The 21,104-nt window shown below is 38.5% G+C and overlaps 2 protein-coding genes across 2 annotated transcripts; one reads left to right on the top strand and one right to left on the bottom strand.

Annotated features, from left to right (window-relative positions):
- Positions 1–2,178: 2,178 nt before the first annotated feature.
- On the bottom strand, positions 2,179–2,583 carry LOC141651713 (uncharacterized). Its single transcript, XM_074459414.1, has one exon. The coding sequence runs from the start codon at positions 2,581–2,583 to the stop codon at positions 2,179–2,181; it is 405 nt and encodes a 134-aa protein (XP_074315515.1).
- Positions 2,584–10,866: 8,283 nt separating this feature from the next.
- LOC141651712 (uncharacterized) lies at positions 10,867–11,385 on the top strand. The gene has a single exon (XM_074459413.1). It carries the CDS (start codon positions 10,867–10,869, stop codon positions 11,383–11,385), a length of 519 nt encoding a protein of 172 aa, XP_074315514.1.
- The last annotated feature ends 9,719 nt before the right edge of the window (positions 11,386–21,104 follow it).

Below are 21,104 nucleotides of genomic sequence, written 5' to 3'. Positions count from 1 at the left end.
CACCGGTTTTCCCCTCTACTCTTGCATAAGAATTGTTCTTATTCTCTCCATTATTCATTCTTAGATTTTCACTTCTCTCATCTTCTCTCTAAAATTAGTTCTAGAATATTTTGTTCAAAAATCATATGTTTAGATTACTAAAGGTAGTAATAGAAATAATAATCAGATTAATTTTAAGGTCCCTAATTATACATCTAGTTAATATATTAATTAGTATTAAGGGGTTGTCTTGGTGCAATTAAAAGGAGGTTCTCACACTATTGGGACTAAGGGGATCATCCATTTACTTTGAGCTCAAGAACAAGTTAAGAAAGGTGTTCTTACTTGTGTCCATAAAACCATTTTCATCATAGTTAGGAACTTTGTTCTTACTTTTCTATTTTATTATGTTATGCCTGCATAAGATCAACATCTATTTTAACGAGTATTTTAGATCTAATATTAAAGGAGTTTAATTATAGGGTTATTGAATCCTTTCACAACCAAAAATAGACCGAATATTAGATACATTAGAAGAGGGAGTAAGAGTACCTGCATCAGAAGTTAAGTGTGACGATGCGCCGGTATCTATGTACCACTGACCATCAGTTGTTCTGAATGCCATAGCATGGAAAGCCTGGCCATGATCCATGTGTTGTTGCGGCTCATAGTAAGTGACATACGCCTGGATAGGAGCAAGGGCACGCCAAGTGGAGCGGGTGGATGTCGGAACACGAGGTGGCTGCTAAGAGGACCACGACTGCCAGGGCATAGACGATCCAGGCTGTGTGGGATACGGGCAAGGTGGGGAAGTCCAAGACTGTGACCACGGAGGTGGGGACCAGAACCCAGTTCGAGGGAAGAGCGGTTGAAGGTGGTTTAGGGCCACGATTGTTCGAACGGCCACCGCTACGGCCATTGTTCTTCTGTGGGCGACCACCACCTGTTTTAGTGTTGGAGTATATGTCCTCAACAATAGTGTGATCAGATATTTAAATCTCATATTAAGAATGCGCAAGGGATAATTCATTTATATAGTCAACTGATCAACATTATTCAGTAATGATTGGCTAACTAGAGTTTAACATTACTGTCGTTTGACGGTGGTGATCAGTTGATCCCTTAAGGTCACACCTATAGGACAATTCCCTTAATAGACAAGTTGATTAATTGTATGACGATACAAGTTGATCAATTCCTTAAAATTGAACAATTGTTTTGTTAGTGAGAATATTTAATATCTTATTGTAATTTGATTAAATAAGATTTATTTTAGTAATTAAAAGATTTTATTACTAAAATTGATTATTGTTTATGAAACAATTGAGATAAGAATGAATGGTTAATTATAATTACAATATGTTGTGAATTATAATTATATGACCCATTTTATTTATGTGATCATGAATTACTGGACAATTTGTTATATGTAATTTAATTAATGTATATAATGATATTTATTTGATAAATCTGCATTAAATTAATTAATAACATATTGCATACTACATGTGACATATTGTCTGACAAATGACAAATTGACAAAATAAAATGGAAGTCCATTTTATGCAAAATGACCGAAAATGGAGGGGTTCTAGTGGATTGTGGGTGATTTTTTTTAATGGTTAAAATTGTCATAATCATTCCTACAAAACTTAGCCTTACACACCTACATTTTGGAGAAGAGAAAAAGGAAAAGAGGATGCCATGCATTGGCTTGGAGAACCCTCCAAAACCGGCTCCCCTTATGCATATAGAGAAGTTGTTCTCTATTTTTCCCATTCATGCATTCATCATTCTTATTCTCTCCTTCTCTCACAACTCTCTCTAAAATTAGTTTTAGAAACTTTAAAGATTGTTCATCTAAAATTCTAATTTAAATATAAGATTACTAGTGTAGTAATAAAGATATTATTAGAATCATTTTAAGGATACTAGTATATTAATCTAGTTAGTTAATATATTAGTTTAAGGGTTTTGTTTTGGGTGCAACAAGAGGAGGATCATCCATAATACTTGAGCTCAAGAACAAATAAGGAAGGTGTCCTTATTTGTGCCCAAATTTTCGACCATCAACAATGTAAGAACCATTGTTTTCTCTTTTTATTTCTTATTTAATTATGCATGCACTAGATCTTAATAACTAATAATAAAATGTTAATTTGTTCACCATTAGAGATGTCTAATAATAGGTATATGAACCTAACATTTAGCACGTGGTAGGTTGAAAGACGAGGGCTTCTGGTCAACCCAGCCCGAGGCGTCTGTGATAGGAGAGGAAAGAGCGACCAACGCCATAGAGAGCTCTTCACGTCTCGCTTGACGATGTTCTTCAAATTCCAACATGCTACACGCGGTGGCCAAATTGGGAAGGGTCTGGTTGATATAGGCGGTTGTAGCGTCGTACCCGGATGGTAAACCACAAACCAGTTGGAGTACGAGACGTTGACCAGTGACAGCGGCATCGACATCTTTTAATTGAACTGCAATTTCCTTGAGACGTTGGCAGTAGGCTTCAAGGGATGGCATGGCCTCGAGCGTGAGAGTCGAGAACTCTTGTTCGATTACAGCAGCGCGAGCACGCTTTTTATTCGTGAAGAAGTTCATCACGCTAACCCAGGCTTCATGAACGGTGTATTCCTCTTCAAGGACGAGCGAAAGGGGGGCGTCATTAAACGTCCCGTAAATCCATTGAAAGACATGGGCATCAATCTCATCCCAAGCGGAGTAGCTACTGTCAGTTTCAGTCGGCTTGGGTGTTCCGTCAATGTGATGGGGAACCTTGTACCCATGAGCGTGCAATTTGGGCAGTTTGACCCATGGGGAGTACGGGACCTTGACACTATCGAGGACTCAAACCTTGTTTTGGATATTCGTGACCGAATAAACAGGTTGGAGTTTTTTTTTTTTTTTGTGGGGAGGGGGGGAGTTTCTTGGGAGGGCATGGTGACGAGAGCTCAGACACGCGTATCAAAGAAGAAGATGGTGGCTAGTTTAGGATTAATGCTAACCTAGGCCAATACCATTATACATTATAATCCATTAATTAGGGTGAGTCAATGTATTCACAATATATAGAGTTTGTTCAAAAATATGTTACCTAAGTTACAGCGGTAATTACGGTATTTACATTGATTAATTTAGGCAAGAATATATTTACTAATATTGACATTTATAACATAGCCTCTCTAAATCATTAGATGGCCCTGTATGAATTTTTGACCGTTCTAAAATAACTGAGCTTATTGATGCTCACAAGTGAAGAATTTTGTTGTACTTTACCTCGATGAATAAAAAAAGGAATTTTGTTGTACTAGTGGTACTTTGTTGGCCATGATTTAACATAGAAATTTAAAATCTTAGGCTTCATGTGGTACTAAAAGGAGAGAGACGAGGAGACGACATTATCATGAATTCATGACAAGCTCTTTTCATTAGCTGTGGAAGACTGTGAGTTATGGCATGTGTAGTTGTGTTCACAAGTAGTACCACATATACAATCAACAAACGAATGTGCTACACATTTACTAGTACCACATACACAATCAACAAACGAATGTGCTACACATTTAAATTTTACAATATCACAATTTCTTATTTATAACGGACATACTGACAGGACCGGTTTTAAACATTTTAAAGCCCTTGGCAAAATTGTAAAATGGGGCCCTAACTCCTTAAAAATTATTATTCAAGTAATTCATATGTCATTAACTAATACAATTCAATAAACAAAATAACAGACGCATAAAAACTTGTGAGCTAGATAAGGTTGATTCCAAGAATCCTAAAAAATTTAGAAGAAAAAATGATTTTGGATTTAGAGAATTGGAGAGAGTACCTTATAATTCAACCCTTTTATCGTCGAAAAATCGCAAAAGATCGAAATTCTTTCAATGTTTAGATATTAGCTTTGTTAGATGAGTCCAATGTCCATTGAATGTATAATTTGGACAAATTATGCTTTGAGGAACACAATTCGCAAAAAATCTCAGAAACATGGAAATAATTTATTTAAATTCAATTTACCCACTAAAATATAAGTAAAGGATTAAATAGATAGGCCTATCAATGTAGTGAATTTCGAAAAAAAATAAAGAAATGATGGAAATAGGCCTAATAATGTAGAGAATTCCAAAAAAAAAAATATAGAAAGGGTGAAAAGAAGCTCTAAGACCATCTCCAAGCAAGGTCACGAGGGAGGTCGTGACCTTGTTGGTCGCCTTAACCAACAATTAAGCACGAGATTAGCGTGACCTCTTTGCAAATTAACGTAACGTTTTGGTGAAAGAGGTCAATTTGTGACCTCTTTGGTTGCTCGTGACCCTACTGGGTCAATTGGTGACCCAATAGGTGTCACATTATCATTGGTTGTAAACAAAACAAAAAGGGTTGGAAGGTGGAAAATGATTTGGTTGATGACCTAGGTCGCGACCTTCTCCTTGGGAGGGTGAAAATGAGTCAAGGTTAATAAGGTGAGATTAAGAGTAAAATCGGGTCGCGATCTAATTAGCGCGACCACTGCTTAGGGATGGTCTAAGGAATAGAAGACACTAGTATTGGTGCCCGGCTTTGCCCGGGCTACCTATACTTACCATTAATTATTTTTTCATTAAATAAAATTATTTAAAGTTGCATAACCCATAAATTTATCATTAATATATGTTTATATGACATATCCTAAAATTACGATGAAATAAATTTTGAGACAAATTCACTACTCCCGCTATTAATATTTTACTCTTATTAATGAAACAATAGTAATAACATTTCACTACTTGTCCGTAATCATTGTTACTTTCACTACTCCCGCCATAAGTATTGTTACTGTCACTACTGCCGCATTAATATTGATAATTTCACTACTCCCGCCGTAATTATTGTTACTTTCACTATTGCCGCATTAATATTGATTATTTCACTACTCCCGTTGTTGTTTCTACCACTTTCACTAATCTCGCTAATAATATTGTTACGTTTACTATTCAAATGAGTGATTATTATCATATAACTATATCCAATGTTACTAAAATTCTTTTCTTTACTGACGAAATTACTTTTACTACTTAGGCATGTAATTTTAAGAGGATTATATATTTATATAAATATATTACTCCCTCCATACCATACCAATGGTAACATTGAGAATCTTGACATTATTCATAGTCGTAGGGGACCTTCGATATTATTCTTAATCTATAAGACAAAATATATTCATGTGAGATCTTGTTTGATTTATCGTCATGAATGCTATAAGAATATCAAATTTTTATAATTTTTAATAATGTGTAACTAAAGATATTCATGTTACAAAACGTGTCTCGACAAGTGTGAAAAAGTCAATGTTACCATTGGTGTGGTATGGAGGGAGTACATATATGCATTAAATCAAATCGAAAGAATTATGCAATATTATATATTATGGAATCTAACTTGAATTATTCATAACTTACTTATATTATATTTTTGTATGTTAAATAATGAATAAATTATCAATTACACCCACACTTAATCCACATTTTTACATTTACTCCACGCTTTTTTTTTTTTTAAATTACAACCAAATTAATAACTGAGGTTATATTTTGCACCCAAAATCGCTTTCAGGCCATATTTCCGTCAAAATTCAAATTTTTTGGGTTAAAACACTAATATTATGACGATTTTGCCCTTCCTCCTTCTATTTGTTCTTCCTCCTCATTCATTCTCTTCTTTATCCTTCCCTCACATCTTCCCCAATTTAATTTCATTCATTGTGTTCCTCATCCTAATTCTATACCCACTTTGAATCCTATCCTCTCTTACTCTTTATTGAAGTTAGGAAATTAGCATTCATATCTTTCAAATATAGGATGAGTTTGGGCGGCTCCTTTACAAAACCTAAGCTTTCAATCCAAGAAGAAAAGCCAAGACTAAAGAAGATTTTATATTCTTAAAAAGAGGACTATCCTTCTCTTTAATGAGAGGAACGGAGATACTCGACCGTGTTCAATTTAAGGTTTTTGCTTAATTTTGTTAAGGTTCTTGCTAATGAGGCTGTTTTTTGGATTTTTATCTTTTGAATATAAGCTACAAACAAATACGAAAAAAGAGTAACAAGGAGAACTACATAAATTTGGGGATGGATGAACAATCTTTCAAATATAGGAGCTCAATAATTCAAGTTACGATTATGAGGGAGATTTGGGGGAATTTTTAGGGGAAATGTTTGAGCAAAATATTTGGGGAAAATTAGGTTGAAGAGATGAAATAGGCCGGAAAGTAACTCAGAGTAATAGACGCGGGGGCAAAATCGTCATTTCATAATTTTTTTTGCCTGGAAATGGTGTTGGGTGCAAAATATAACCTGAGCTATTTGTTAGGGTGTAATTTAAAAAAAAAAAATTGATGTGGGAGTAAATTTTAAAAAGTGGATTAAGCGTGGGTGTAATTGATAATTTTACATCTAAGTGTGCATGTTACCAAGCATCTCTATACATCTAATAAACTATAAAGTTTAAATAAAATTGCATAAATTTTAAATGTAATATTTAATTTTATGATGATAATAATTAATACCATGAATGTGCATGTTTATACTAATTAATTATTTTATTTTAAGGAAATTTACCATCTTCTATAAATATTTAGTAAAATTACCAAGCGTCTTCTTTCTTTTAGTCTCCTTAAAATTGACCATCTTAATTAATTATTTTATTTAAGGAAATTGACCATCATAATTAATTATTTTATTTTAAGGAAATTGACCTTGTTTTACTCTCTTACAAATATTTAGGAAAATTACCAAGCTTCTATATAATTTAATTTTAACCCAAACTATATAATATTTGCATTGAGATCCCTTAATCGTGTCCATCACACGGTGCTATTGATTTAAAACTATATAGTATAATTAATTTGTATAACTTTCTTTAATTACATTGAAATCCCTTGGTTTCTGGATTTAATATATAGTATTGAAGAGTTCTTATCATTTGGTAAGATGCAAAACGAGTAGACTACTTACCTTATTTTAATTTATACATGTAATAAATTTTATTTGAATTCTAATTCTACACTAATGGGCCCCTTCTAGACTAGGGCACTTGTTATTTGCGAACCCAAACACTCTATAGGGTCGGCCCTGCATATTGGTCCCAAGCTCGTGACAGGTCGAATATTATTGAAATGAATAGATATAAATAAGCTATTTGTGATTCTCTAACCTTGTCTTATCTACCCATAAAAAGATACTTAACCCGTTATAAACGTGTGATGGAGATACCTGATGGAGTCAAATATGTTGTGTCTAGTTGTGTCTTTTAGGTTGTTTATTCATGTTTTGAGGCCACATTATGCACTAATCTTTGACTTGTACCGGCCGGCCTATTCCGTTTCCTTGTAGTTTTGGTCACAATGAGCTTTACCTTGGGTTATTCATCTCATAAGACAAATTCAAGCATCCATTTCAATGAGTCGAGGTGAAGATTTCGTTTTGCAGCACTAGGATATGAAACTCACACCAACCAAGCAATGACAAGTGAAGATGGGAAAGCAAAGGACTAAGCTAAAAGAGCAGATTTTGGGGACGGAGTTCAGTGGAAATCGCAGCCTGCGCCATTTCTACGCAGCCTGCGCCACTGCCAGGATCCTGCGCACTCTGTTTTAAACACGGGTTTAACTTAATATTCCGTGTTTGGGCCTTGATATGACGATTTAACCTAGAATAGAGTGCAACCCTATATATAGCTCATGTTTTGAAGACCTAGTTTAGCATCTTATTATGGAATAATCTCAAAAACTTGTATGAATAGAGAACTTAGTATTTGGGTGAAAATTGTAATCTTTTGTTGGATTTTAATGTCAATATTTCCATTTACCTTGGATTCATCTTTGGTTATGGAAGGCTAGACCCTTTTCTTGGTGAAATTTGGTGAGACACTACTCTCCTTAAGTTTGTTTGAACCTCTTAATCTTTCCTCAATAATTATTACATGTTTCCTTGGTTTTATTGTGTATGTTGGATGTTATTGTGTTAGGAATGATCAACCTTACATGTTAATCATCTTACTATTGCAATCCTTGTAGCAAGCTTGCACCTTTATGAATTTGGATTAAAGTTTGTATCTTTGTGAGTGGAACTTGTATGTTAATCTTTGGGATAGTTGGATTAAACCTCCTAAAGGATTAATCTTGACTTCTTTTGTTTGGCTTTGTTCTTAATGCTCTTATGTGCAAACCGTGTTGTGGTTTTCAATTAGGTGACCATATAAGTAGAATCAACTACTCTAGCTTAGGAGTAAGTTGTCACCATCTTACAAGAGTAGTTGAGTAATTGTTGAGTTGAGGAAAGAAAAGAGAGGATCTTTATGCTTAGGAAGTAGTTGTTGAGCCTTGTTACACCAAGTTTTCTCCTTTATATTGAATCTTGCATACAAGTTGTTTGTTGAATTGTCTAAATAAGAAAGTCTCCATTTTTACTCAATTTAAATGTTTGTCTCCAAACTCATACCTTTTCCATCTATGTTTTCTACTAAGTTGAACATTGTTAATATCCATTGTTTGTGATTAGTTCCCTTTGTTGAGTTTAAATTGTCATTAGGGTCTTAATTAGTAGTAGAGTCTTACTTAGCGTCTTAAGTAGTTTACATTTCAAGTTTTAGTTGTTAGACCTTCTCTTGGGTTCGACCCTTACTTATGCTATACTACTATTCTTAATTGCATAGTGTAGAGTTGAGTTTGGTTTTAGAAATTGTTAATTTGATAGTTAATTCTAGCATTTACGATACCTAGTATTTTCACAATCAAATTTTAGCGACGTTGCCGGGGAAGGCAATGTAACTAGAACTTGAGTTGTGATTTATGCTTTGTTGTTCTTATTTCTTTGTTATTGTTAAAATTAAGTGGTAGTTCTAATCCATCTTGTTTAGTGTAAAGGTTTATGCCTAGGTCCCAACAAGGAGGTTAGTTCACTCCAAACGAGAAAGAAGGATTTGGAGCATATTTTGGTTATTCACCAATCCTTGGTATCGTCGACCTTAAAGGGAAGAACAAGTTGAAGTGGAACCATCCACACCCCTTTCGGTTGATCCAATAGAAGTAGAATATCCAACAATGGCTAACGATACAAGAACCAGCCTGGAGCTCTGGGCAAGAAACTATGATACTCAACCTCTATGCATTGCCTACCCACCCATGGGGGCTAATGCAAACTTTGAGTTGAAGGGCTACTTTATCCACAATCTACCCAAGTTTCATGGGCATGCGGGGGATGACCCCTACCGTTATCTCTCCGAATTACATATGATGTGTGAAGGTGCTATACTAAATGGTGTCATGGATGACCAATTTAAATTACGAGCTTTTCCATTCTCTTTACTAGATGCGGCAAAGGATTGGCAATTCTACGTTCCACCGGGTACAATTCGTACTTGGAAGGCCATGAAATCTGCATTTCTTGAAACGTTCTACCCCGATTCAAGACACAACCATGCCAATAAGGCCATCACTTCTCCGGAACAAGAACCGAGTGAAAGCTTGCAAGAGTATTGGGAAAGGTTCAAGAAGTTGGTTGCCCAATGTCCCTACCATGGGCTAAGTGGTGATGATCTTTTGGTTAACTTTTGTGACGGTCTTACTCAACAATACCAAATAATGGTGAATGCCGCTACGGGTGGTGGGGTTAACAACTACTCTGTGGCGAAGGCAAATGAAATCATAGAGAGGCTAGCCGCGAGCAGAAGAAGCTATGGGAAAGGGGGCCGAGGGTCTAAGACTCTCCACTCAATTGAAACACCCTCTCCTTCAAACCAAAAACTTGAGAAGACCGTGGATGATCTCACCAAAATGGTAGCTTAATTAATGGGGAACAACCAAGGTGGAGCACAAGGGTCCAATGTAGAGTGCAATTATTGTCAAGGTCCACACCCGGTGGAGTCTTGTCCCATCATGGAAGAACAAGGGATAAGCAAGGAGAATGTGAGTGCCTTGATGCATGGTAACTATAATTCTAGAAATCCCACCGGGAGAGGATACTACAAATACGATCCAAGAGGCAACACTTACAATATCGGCTCAAGGGACAATCCAAACCTTAGTTGGGGAGGGGATACCTCAAAGAGTTTCCAAAATGGGCAATTCAACCATTTGAGGAACCAAAATTCACAAGGTCCCAACCCAAATTACCAAAGAAACCAAAACTTTCAACAAGAAAAATGAGGTTCTTTCCAATTTGGAAATCAAGGTAACCAAAGTCACCAAGGCAACCACAATAATTTTCAAGGAGGGAGTTCTTCCTCTCATGGAGATGACGAGTTATCCACCAGGGAGATGTTCAAGATTCATGTGAAAGGGAAAGCCGAGGCAACCAAGAGGTTTGACAAAATGGATACAGATATGCTCTCAAGTGATGAAAGGGTGAAGAACCTTGAGATCCAACTTGGCCAAATTTCCCAAGAAATTGCCAAAAGCAACCAAAAGCACTCCACTTCAATCCCTTCCACCACATTCCCTCCAAAAGAGAATGCTAATGCCATGACCTTGAGGAAGGGGAGAACCTTAGAATCTCCCCCAAAGAAGAAGAGAAAGGCAAAGTCAAATGAGAGGATCATTGACATTGAGGTACAAGAGGAGGAAGAGATTATGGTAGACAAAGCAAATGATTCAAAATCCAAGGATAGTGGAGAAGAGTTAAAGACTCCTTTGAGCAAGGATAAAGGAGGGTAAGCAAACAACAACACCAACGATCATATTGAGGAGATAGTGAAAGACCATGACGTGGAGGTACCTTTTCCTCATGCTCTCACACACTCCAAAAGGTTTGAAAGAGACGAAGATCTCTATGAAACCTTTAGGAAGTGTGAAGTAAATATTCCCCTACTCAATATTTTAAAGGGTGTTCCGAGGTATACAATGTTTCTCAAGGAACTTTGTACGCCTAGGAGAAACCCAAGGAAGGGAACCCAAAAAGTAAGGGTAAGTGAACATGTCTCCGCCATATTTAAAAAATCACTTCCCAAAAAGTGTGGCGATCCGGGGATCTTCACCATACCATGCTCTATAGGGGAAAAGAGTTTCACCCATGCTATGCTAGACCTTGGTGCGTCAATCAATGTTATGCCCAATGCCCTCTATGAGACCTTAGGGCTTCCACCTTTGAACAAAACCGACGTAGTGATCCAACTCGCGGATCGCTCAAATATTTACCCAAAGGGGATGGTGGAGGATGTGCTGGTAGAGGTAGACCACTTAACTTTCCCGGCCGACTTCTATGTTCTTGATATGGAAGCCGACTCGAGGGCCACTCCAATCCTTTTGGGGAGGCCTTTCATGAAAACCTCTAAAACAAAGATTGATGTGTCTAATGGGAACCTCACTATGGAATTTGACATAAAAAAACTCACATACAACATCTATGATGCTATGAGATAACCTAGCGATTCACATTCATGCTATTTCTTGAACATCATTGACCAATTGTCTCCTAAGTGTATAATTTGTATCAAAGGGACCCCAGTGAGGTTGGCCTCACTAATGATTTGGAGCAAGAAGATTTGCGTGTACTGTTGTCTCATGATGTGCAGGAGTACTCCGAAGACTTGGAGAAAGAAGAGCCCCTATTTGGGGAGATGGAAGTTTAGAATAGCAAAAATGAGCAGCCGACTCCAGCAAAAAGCGCAGCCCGAGCAGGAGAGCGCAGCCTGCGCAAAATGGCGCAGCCTGCGCAATTGAATGGCCTCCCACCCAACTAGCCTTGCTCAATTCCTTTAGTCAACAAGCCCCCTTTCTTCCTCTTGAAGCCAACCTAGAGAGACCCTTACCCTCCACCATAAAACCTCCAAAACATGAACCAAAGCCTCTCCCAAATCACCTCAAATATATTTTCCTGGGAGAAAACAACACTCTTCCATTAATTATCTCAAACCAACTCAAAAAGGAGCAAGAGGAGAGGTTAGTGACCTTATTTAAAGGGCATAGGGAAGCTTTTGGGTGGAGCATAGCCGATATCAAGGGGATAAGTCCAAGTACTTGCATGCACAAGATTCGGTTGGAGAAAGAGGCTAAGCTCGTGAGACAACCTCAAATGAGACTCAATCCACCCATGATGGAGGTGGTGAAAGAGGAAGTCATCAAGCTCCTTCAAATGGGAATCATCTACCCCATTAGTGATTCCCAATGGGTAAGTCCTACTCAAGTTGTGCCAAAGAAAGGAGGGGTGACGGTAGTAAAAAACACCCAAGGGGCATTGATCCCCACCCGTTTACAAACGGGATGGAGGGTATGTATCGATTATCGCCGCCTTAACCAAGTCACTTTGAAGGACCATTTTCCCCTACCCTTTCTAGATCAAATGCTAGAGAGGTTAGGTGGAAAAGAGTACTATTGTTTTTTGGACGGGTACTCCGGGTATTTCCAAATCCCCATTCACCCGGAGGACTAATCCAAAACAACTTTTACTTACCCATTTGGTACTTATGCTTACCGCCGTATGCTCTTTGGATTGTGCAACGCTCCCGGCACTTTCCAACGTTGCATGATGAGCATTTTTTCGGACTATGTGTAGCGTATTTTGGAAGTCTTCATGGATGACTTCACCATCCATGAAGACTCCTTTGAGTCGTGTCTAGACCACCTCGCTATGGTCCTAACACGGTGTATAGACTCTCACCTCATACTAAATTCTGAAAAGTGTCACTTAATGGTGAGTAGTGGCATCGTGCTATGGCATATAGTGTCGAAAAGAGGGATTGAGGTGGATACGACAAAGGTCGATGTGATTAAGACCTTGCCGTATCCGTCTAATACTCGAGACGTAAGGTCGTTCTTGGGACACGTGGGTTTTTATAGAAGGTTTATCAAGGATTTTTCCAAAATCGCTAACCCCTTGTGCAAACTCTTGCACAAGGATGTGGAGTTCGAGTTTGATAATGATTGTAGGGAAGCATTTGACTTGTTGAAGGAGAGACTTATATCGGCCCCAATCATACAAGCACCCAAATGGGATCAGCCATTCGAGATCATGATGGATGCAAGCGATTTTGCCATTGGAGCCGTATTGGGACAAAAGGAGGACAAAGATTCATATGTCATTCAATATGCCTCCTCCCTCCTCAACGATGCACAAAGGAATTACATTATAGCCGAGAAGGAATTCTTGGCGGTGGTATATGCCCTTGAGAAGTTTCGATCGTACTTATTAGGAGTCAAAGTGATTGTCTATACCGATCACAAATCCATCACTCAACTTGTGAGCAAGAAAGACACCAAACCGAGGCTTATGAGGTGGGTTCTCCTATTAAGTGAATTTGACATAGAAATAAGAGAGAAAAAGGGATTGGCAAATGTTGTGGCCGACCACCTTAGTCGACTACAACTTAATGATAAAAAAATGCAAAGCATGGGGGTAGTTGATGGGAGTTTGCCTCATGAATATCTTTATGCTTTGAGGATGACGGAGCCATGGTACGCCAACTTGGTGAATTACATAGTGACAAAAAGTTTCCTACCTCTTTGTCATCAAGCCAAAGAATCAAGATGAAAGTCGATGCCCAGTTTTATATATGGGATGATCCCTATCTATGGAAGATGTGTCAAGACCAAGTTATCCGAAAGTGTGTGCCGGATGTAGAGATACCACCTATCCTCAAACATTGCCATGAATATGCTTGCGGAGGTCAGTTTGGACCCCAAAGGACGGCCCGAAAAATTCTTAAAAGCGGGTTCTATTGGCCAAACATCTTTAAAGATGCCCACATATTCACAAAGACTTGGGACAAGTGCCAACGGGTTGGCAACATATCAAGGAGGAATGAAATGCCTCAACAACCCATGCTATACTTGGAGATCTTTGATGTGTGGGGAATAGACTTCATGGGGCCATTCCTAAAATCGGATGGCTATCTCTACATTTTATTGGCGGTTGACTATGTTTCAAAATGAGTTGAGGCCATACTAACTAGGAATGATGATGCCAGAATGGTTTGACGTTTTGTTCAAAGCCACATTTTCTCAAGGTTTGATTATCCAAGGGCGTTGATAAGTGGCCGAGGCACCCACTTTTGCAACCGAATTATGGAGGCGTTGCTCAAGAAGTACGGGGTCGTGCATAAAGTCTCCACCGCTTACCACCCTCAAACAAACGGGCAAGCGCAGGTGTATAATCGGGAGATCAAGGGTATCTTAGAAAAAACAGTGAACCCCGATAGAAAAGATTGGAGTCAAAGGTTGAATGACGCTCTTTGGGCGTATTGCACCGCCTACAAGACCCCGATTGGTATGCCCCCATACCGCCTCATCTATGGCAAGGCATGCCACCTTCCTTTGGAAGTGGAGCATAAAGCCTATTCGGCCATCAAATCTTTCAATCAAAGCATACATGATGCAGGCCTACATAGGAAGCTTCAACTTCAAGAAATTGAAGAAATCCGTCTTGACTCCTACGATAATGCCACCATATACAAGGAGAAGGCAAGAATATGGCATGACCGGATGATAAGTCGGCGGGAGTTCAAGGAAGGTACCAAAGTTCTCGTTTTCCAAAATAGGCTCAAGTTTTTCTCCGGAAAGCTAAGGTCAAGATGGTTTGAACCGTACATTGTAAGGAAGGTCCACTCTCATGGAACGGTGGAAGTTGAAAACCCAAGCACGGGGAAGATTATCAAAGTGAATAGATAACGTCTCAAGGAATATCATGAAGGAATGGAACCACAAATGGTGGAAGAAGTCACTTTGGAAGACCTAATTTATCAAGCATGAACAAAACAAGCACTAAGTCGAGCCATCGACGTTAAAAATACGGCAACCTTTGTAAATACACTCTCCTTAGCATAGAATTTACCGCTTTCTTGTTTATTTATTACTTTCGCGTGTTTATAAGCATCAAATTGGAACCTTTTGATGGTTTGTTGAAGTGTGAAGCGAGTCGGATGGAGATTCTTAGGAAGCGTGTCAAAATAGTAATGGGAGTCGAAATGACTCGGGACATCAACAACACGAGTCAAATGAGAGAAAGGCACAAAAGAAGGCTAAATATTTCAACAAGGGAAGAAGTTGAAATTTGATATTGTACACACGGACTCCAGTCAAAAGCGCAGCCTGCGCAAAAAGGCGCAGCCTGTGCACAATTTGCGCAGACTGCGCAATGAGCTGCCATAGGATTGACAGTTAACCTATTTCACGATACTTTACCATTCACTCATCACAATTTCGAGCACCATCTTCAACAAACACCATCCCCTACCACATCCCACCATTAAAAATCCCATCAAAACTTCAACAAAACCCCAACTTCATCATCAAATTCCTTCCCCAACCAACATCCTATCATCAATCACTCACTTTGCACATCAAAAATCTGAGTTTTAACCAATTTCGTCCCAAACCCTAACTTTTCAAGCTTCTTGTTTCAAGCTTTTCAAGTGAATTTCTAGGTTATCGGAGCATGGAGGTTTATTGGCATTATACATCAATCATTGAGCATTTTTAAGTGGATTCGGGGAGGTATAACAACTTTTCCACACTTTCTCTTTATTGCTTTGCTAGAAATCCGAAAATAGATACTTGTTGGTCGAAATTTTGGATTGTGATTGTTGATTGTAGTGTATAATTGCAGGGACAAACTTGTTTTCTGAGTAAGGGCAAGGGTATTCAACAAACATCATTCACTTCTACCTTCTTGAATTAGTGCATAGAAGGTGTTTATTGAATTGCCTCAAAGGGCTTGCTTGGGATGAGAGTAATTATTAAGGGAGTAATAAGGGCTAAAATGAGAAGAAATGGAAGAAGATTGGTGCTTTGTGGTGGTTGTGGATGGTGGAAAGAGGAGGTGAGGAAGGAATTATTACCTCTATATGGAGGTAATTATTACTTGGAGAGGGAAGTAGGTAACAATTACTCCCTTAATGGAGAGATTATTACACTATATTTCCCCATTTCTATCCATTTCTATCTCCAACCCCCTCCCTTCCCTCCATTTTTTTGTTCATTTTAGCTCTATTACTCCCTTAATCATTACTCCTATTCCAAGCAAGCCCAAAGAGATAAAAATAGTTTCGAGTGCTTTACTGGTAGTGCTATTACTCCTTCTTGCTAGGTACAATGGTTTTCGGAAAGAGGAAAGCCGTTCAACAAGGGGAAGCAAGTGCTCCCAAAGTGTTCAATGGGGATGAGGGATTGAATTCCGAACAGAAGAAAATTTTCAAAAAGCTTGAAAAAGACAACCCTTTACCCATTACAAAATTCCTCCACCGCGACACCCTCCAAAAAATAGGCTTAGAGGAACTCACATTCCAACTTTTGAGTCGGGTAGGGTTAGAGAGGTACATGGACATTTACGATGATACATTCCGGTCTTTTACTTTTGAATTCCTATCCACCATCTCAAAAACGGGGGAGGGATTTAATGAGAGGGTGAATTTTCGACTTTACAAAGTGTGGCACTCAATCACATTTGATGATGTCCGGGAAGTCTTGCAAATCACTAAATGACCTTCCCCGGTCAACCCACCCAAAGGAAAGCTTAATGAAGTTTGGTGTCACCTCACGGGGAGACAAACCCAAGATCACAATGATAAACGTTCCGCCATTACCAACCCCGTGATCCGAATATTGACAAGAAGTTTAGCTTGTTGGTTTTTCTCTATGGGAGAACCGACAAAAGTTAGTGACTCGGTAAGGGAGTGCATTTGGACTATGCTCCCGGAGGGGGAGGGTGAGCCGGATTGGGCAAGACTTTTTGTAAACTCATGTTTGAAGCACAGGAAGAGAAAAGGAGGTGCTATCAATGGTGGGGGCTTAATCACCCTCACTACTACAAATCCAGGCAACCACAACGGCCCCTTAACAACGCTTATTCACGAAAATTACTATAAGACGTTGTAGAATGGATGGCGCGAAATTTTACTAAACTTAATTACAACGATATGTGTTATTAACCGTTGTTATTGGTTTTAACAACTGGTCAAACTTGCACAATCGTTGTTAATAGAAAAACTAATAACAATAGTTTACTCTATAATACATTATAACCGTTGTTAATAATTTGGCGCAAAATTAGTGAAATGTAATTACAACGGTGTGTAATAACCGTTGTCAATACTTTCAAGCAAATACCACAATATATACCAAACAAACACAGATCAGCTACAGCCACAAACACAAACACACAACCACACTCTTTCTCATCGTCTCTTTCTCATTGTCGCTTTATGATCTTCGTCACTGTTGTTGTCATCGTCTCTTTCTTTCTCTAATTATCAGGTATATATCTATCGCTTTATGGTTTTAGGTTTTGTCATCTCCGTCATTATTGTTCTTTCTCTAATTATTTTATTTGCATGTGTTTTTCTCCGTCATTGTTCTTTCTCTAATTATTATTCGCTTAGTTTTTCTGCGTTTATTAGTAAAACAAATTAAATAAAATAAAACAAAGAAGATGATGGAGAGGATAGTAAAACAAATCCACATTTAACATGCATAAACTTAATTAATTGATATATATACATAAACTTAATGCATTGCTAAAAATACAATTCTTAGATGATCATATAGGGATGCATTCTCTTCTATGATATTCATCCTCTCCTCTTTTGCTATTTGGAGGTTTCGTTCCACAGATGCAATATCTTCATATAGCTGCATTATCTGCGGCTCTAAGAAGCCATTTTTTTTTGGCGTCCTTGAGTGCGATCTGAGCATCCTCAAGGAAGAGCCTGTACTTCCTCTCGATTTCCTGCAAGCGGCGTATGAAACTTTTGTTGTACTCGGTCATAATGCATGTTAAACGAATGGTATCATTCAGTATTGAAGGAAGTTTGGAGTTTATTAGGTTTTAAAGATTTAGGGTTTTGAGTTTAGGGTGGAGATAGTGATATAATGGATTGGTCATTGAGATAGTGGAATGAATTTATAATTAGTAATGTGTCGTTTGAGTTGTTTTTTAATTAATATGTTTAGGGTTTGATGCTTAAATTAATACGAATTTTGTTTAGGAAGTTGTGTCATATCCCTGCTTCAAATCTTATAACCCTTCTCATTCCATATATTGTGTCCTTTCATGCAGGGATTTTGGCAGTAATAATGCATGCATCTAGTAATATATAATTAATTTATGCATGAGGGATTTTGGCAGTAATGCTTTGTATTTTTATTTTTTTTATTTTTTATAAAAACAATAACAACGGTTATTTAAAAAAACCCCGTTGTCTTTAGTTATAACAACGGTTTTTTCTATTGTAACCGTTGTTATAACTTTTCCACCAAAAATTAGTCACACTATCCACAACGAATGTATCATAACGACAACGGTTTTTAACCGTTGTTAATAGTTTTCACAACGGGTTTCTTAAAAAACCAACCGTTGTTAAAACCTTTAACAACGGACGCTTTAACAACGGACGCTTTTTTATATAACAACGGTCTTTAACCGTTGTTATACCCTATATCTGTAGTATTGCCTCTTTGTGGAGAAGTATGTGGGGGAAGCCCCGGATTATCAAAACCCCGTTTGGGGAAATTATTTCTACAACACTCAAGGGTTAGAAGAAACTCACATGATCAAGGTCTTTGATGCTATTAATTTTAGATGCCATTGGTTGGGAGTGGGGAAAATTCCATATATGACTCTACCTCGGAACGGCCCGATTCCTAGTGGTTCCCATGCCATTCATTTCTTTTGCCCGGCCGATACACAACAACAACAAGAGACAAGGGCACAAAGAAGAAGGGTAGCCACACCCTCGGTTGTCCACATTGAAAGTGAAGAAGAAAGGGAGATTGAAAGGATTAAGAATGACCCGCCTATCCAAGATACCCCAATGTATGAGGCGGGGGGAAGTTCTAGCACTCCAATCGCCCCTTGACAACAACAAATGTTTGACTACTTCAATGAGACCCGGGGAACTTTGGAAGCCATAAGTGGGAGAGTTGATGGCTCTTATGCTTGGCAACAACAACAAGCGCCAAGGCTAGAGAGCCTAGATCAATGGAGGGTGGCTAGCATGGAGCACCAAAAGTTGACTGCGGAGGCCGAGCGGGCTCAAATGAGGATGTTTGAAGGGATAGCCAAACGGCAAGAGGAATCATGTGCTTGGCAACAACAACAAGAAGCCAAGCAAATGACGGATAATCAAGCTATGTGGAAGGCTCAAAATGAGTGGAGGGAGCAAGTGAGCCATCAATTTGGGGTGCAAAATAAAAGGCACCACCAATACATTGAGTACTCTTACCATGATGTCCAAGCACAAGAAGACTCCTTCTGCCTCATCCGAGGCCTCTTTGGCATGACTCTCCACCATAATGATCCCACCTACCAACCGAATATTAATGAGCATCAAGTTGATGAAGCCTATGAGAGGGCGAAAAGAGTGAGAGAAGCAAGAGAAAGGAGGAGAAGAAACCAAGGGACATATGAGCAAGGTGAAGGCTCGGGTCCCTTCAACAACTAATGTTGAGAAGGTGATGGTACTCCTCCACATTGAGGACAATGTGTGATCTAAGTGTGGGGGAGTGAGATGATTGTAATATATGTACATATTTCCTTTTTGATGCAATTAAAAAAAAATCCCGGCTAGGTGAAAACCCACAAGGGTGGGCACCTAAGGCAAGATTGGGAAGGTGGCCGAGGACGGAATAAAAACCCAAAAGGGCATTCCGGGCAAAATGAAAAATAGAGTTGCGAGCCACCAAGAGAGGTAAGGAAAAGGGCTAAGGTGAAAACCTGAAAGGGCACCTTAGCCAAAATGAGGGATTTTCAAAAAAAAAAAAAAAAAAAAAAAAAAAAAAAAAAAAAAAGTCGAAAAATTCAAAAAATGCAACACCAAAAACATGGAGGGATAAGAAGGGAGTGATAAGGAGGGTCTTGGAAGAAGGTTAGGTCTAGGATTTAATTTCTTTTGAGTTACAAAACTTGTCCCAAATTGGTGGTTTTTTGGTTTGGCTACTTGTGTTGTTGATGCTTGATGGAGTTTGGCCAACCAAGTAGCACAATTCTCATTGTAAGGAGTGATAAGGGGGTGTTATAAGTGGTGATGACTTGTGTGAGGTAGGAAGATTGAGAGGTTACTTTGCTATTACCTTGGGATAAGGCAAGAGTGACCAATACTACTTTCTTGGGAGACATAAGAAGGGAGGATTTGATTGATGAGTAGGAGTCGGTGGTGTGTTGTGTCTTTGTGAGAGGGAGATATAAGGAGGGGGAATGAGTGAAGAGTGAGTGTCACAAACTTTGAGTCTTGATTTTCTTTTAATCGGTGGATTGTTAATGAGGGAGATATAAGAAGGTAGTCGTAAGGGAAGAGTGGTCAATTATCCTCATGCTCACCTCTAGACTTATGCAAATGCTTGTTCCAAGTTTTGCTCGGGACGAGCAAAAGTCGAAGTGGTGGGGTATTTGATGGAGTCAAATATGTTGTGTCTAGTTGTGTCTATTAGGTTGTTTATTCAAGTTTTGAGGCCACATTATTCACTAATCTTGGACTTGTACCGGCCTATTCCGTTTCCTTGTAGTTTTGGTCACAATGAGCTTTACCTTGGGTTATTCATCTCATAAGACAAATTCAAGCATCCATTTCAATGAGTCGAGGTGAAGATTTCGTTTTGCATCAACTAGGATATGAAGCTCACACCAACCAAGCAATGACAAGTGAACATGGGAAAGCAAAGGACTAAGCTAAAAGAGCAGATTTTGGGGACGGAGTCCAGTGGAAAGCGCAGCCTGCGCCATTTCTGCGCAGCCTGCGCCACTGCCAGGATCATGCGCACTCTGTTTTAAACACGGGTTTAACTTAACATTCCGTGTTTGGGCCTTGATATGACGATTTAACCTAGAATAGAGTGCAACCCTATATATAGCTCATGTTTTGAAGACCTAGTTTAGCATCTCATCATGGAATAATCTCAAAAACTTGTATGAATAGAGAACTTAGTATTTGGGTGAAAATTGTAATCTTTTGTTGGATTTTGATGTCAATCTTTCCATTTACCTTGGATTCATCTTTAGTTATGGAAGGCTAGACCCTTTTCTTGGTGTAATTTGGTGAGACACTACTCTCCTTAAGTTTGTAAGAACCTCTTAATCTTTCCTCAATAATTATTACATGTTTCCTTGGTTTTATTGTTTATGTTGGATGTTATTGTGTTAGGAATTATCAACC

Source organism: Silene latifolia, chromosome 4 (genome assembly GCF_048544455.1).
Source record: "Silene latifolia isolate original U9 population chromosome 4, ASM4854445v1, whole genome shotgun sequence".
Lineage (NCBI taxonomy): Eukaryota > Viridiplantae > Streptophyta > Magnoliopsida > Caryophyllales > Caryophyllaceae > Silene > Silene latifolia.
The sequence above is the reverse complement of the archived record's forward strand: the minus strand, read 5'-3'. Positions and strand labels throughout refer to the sequence as shown.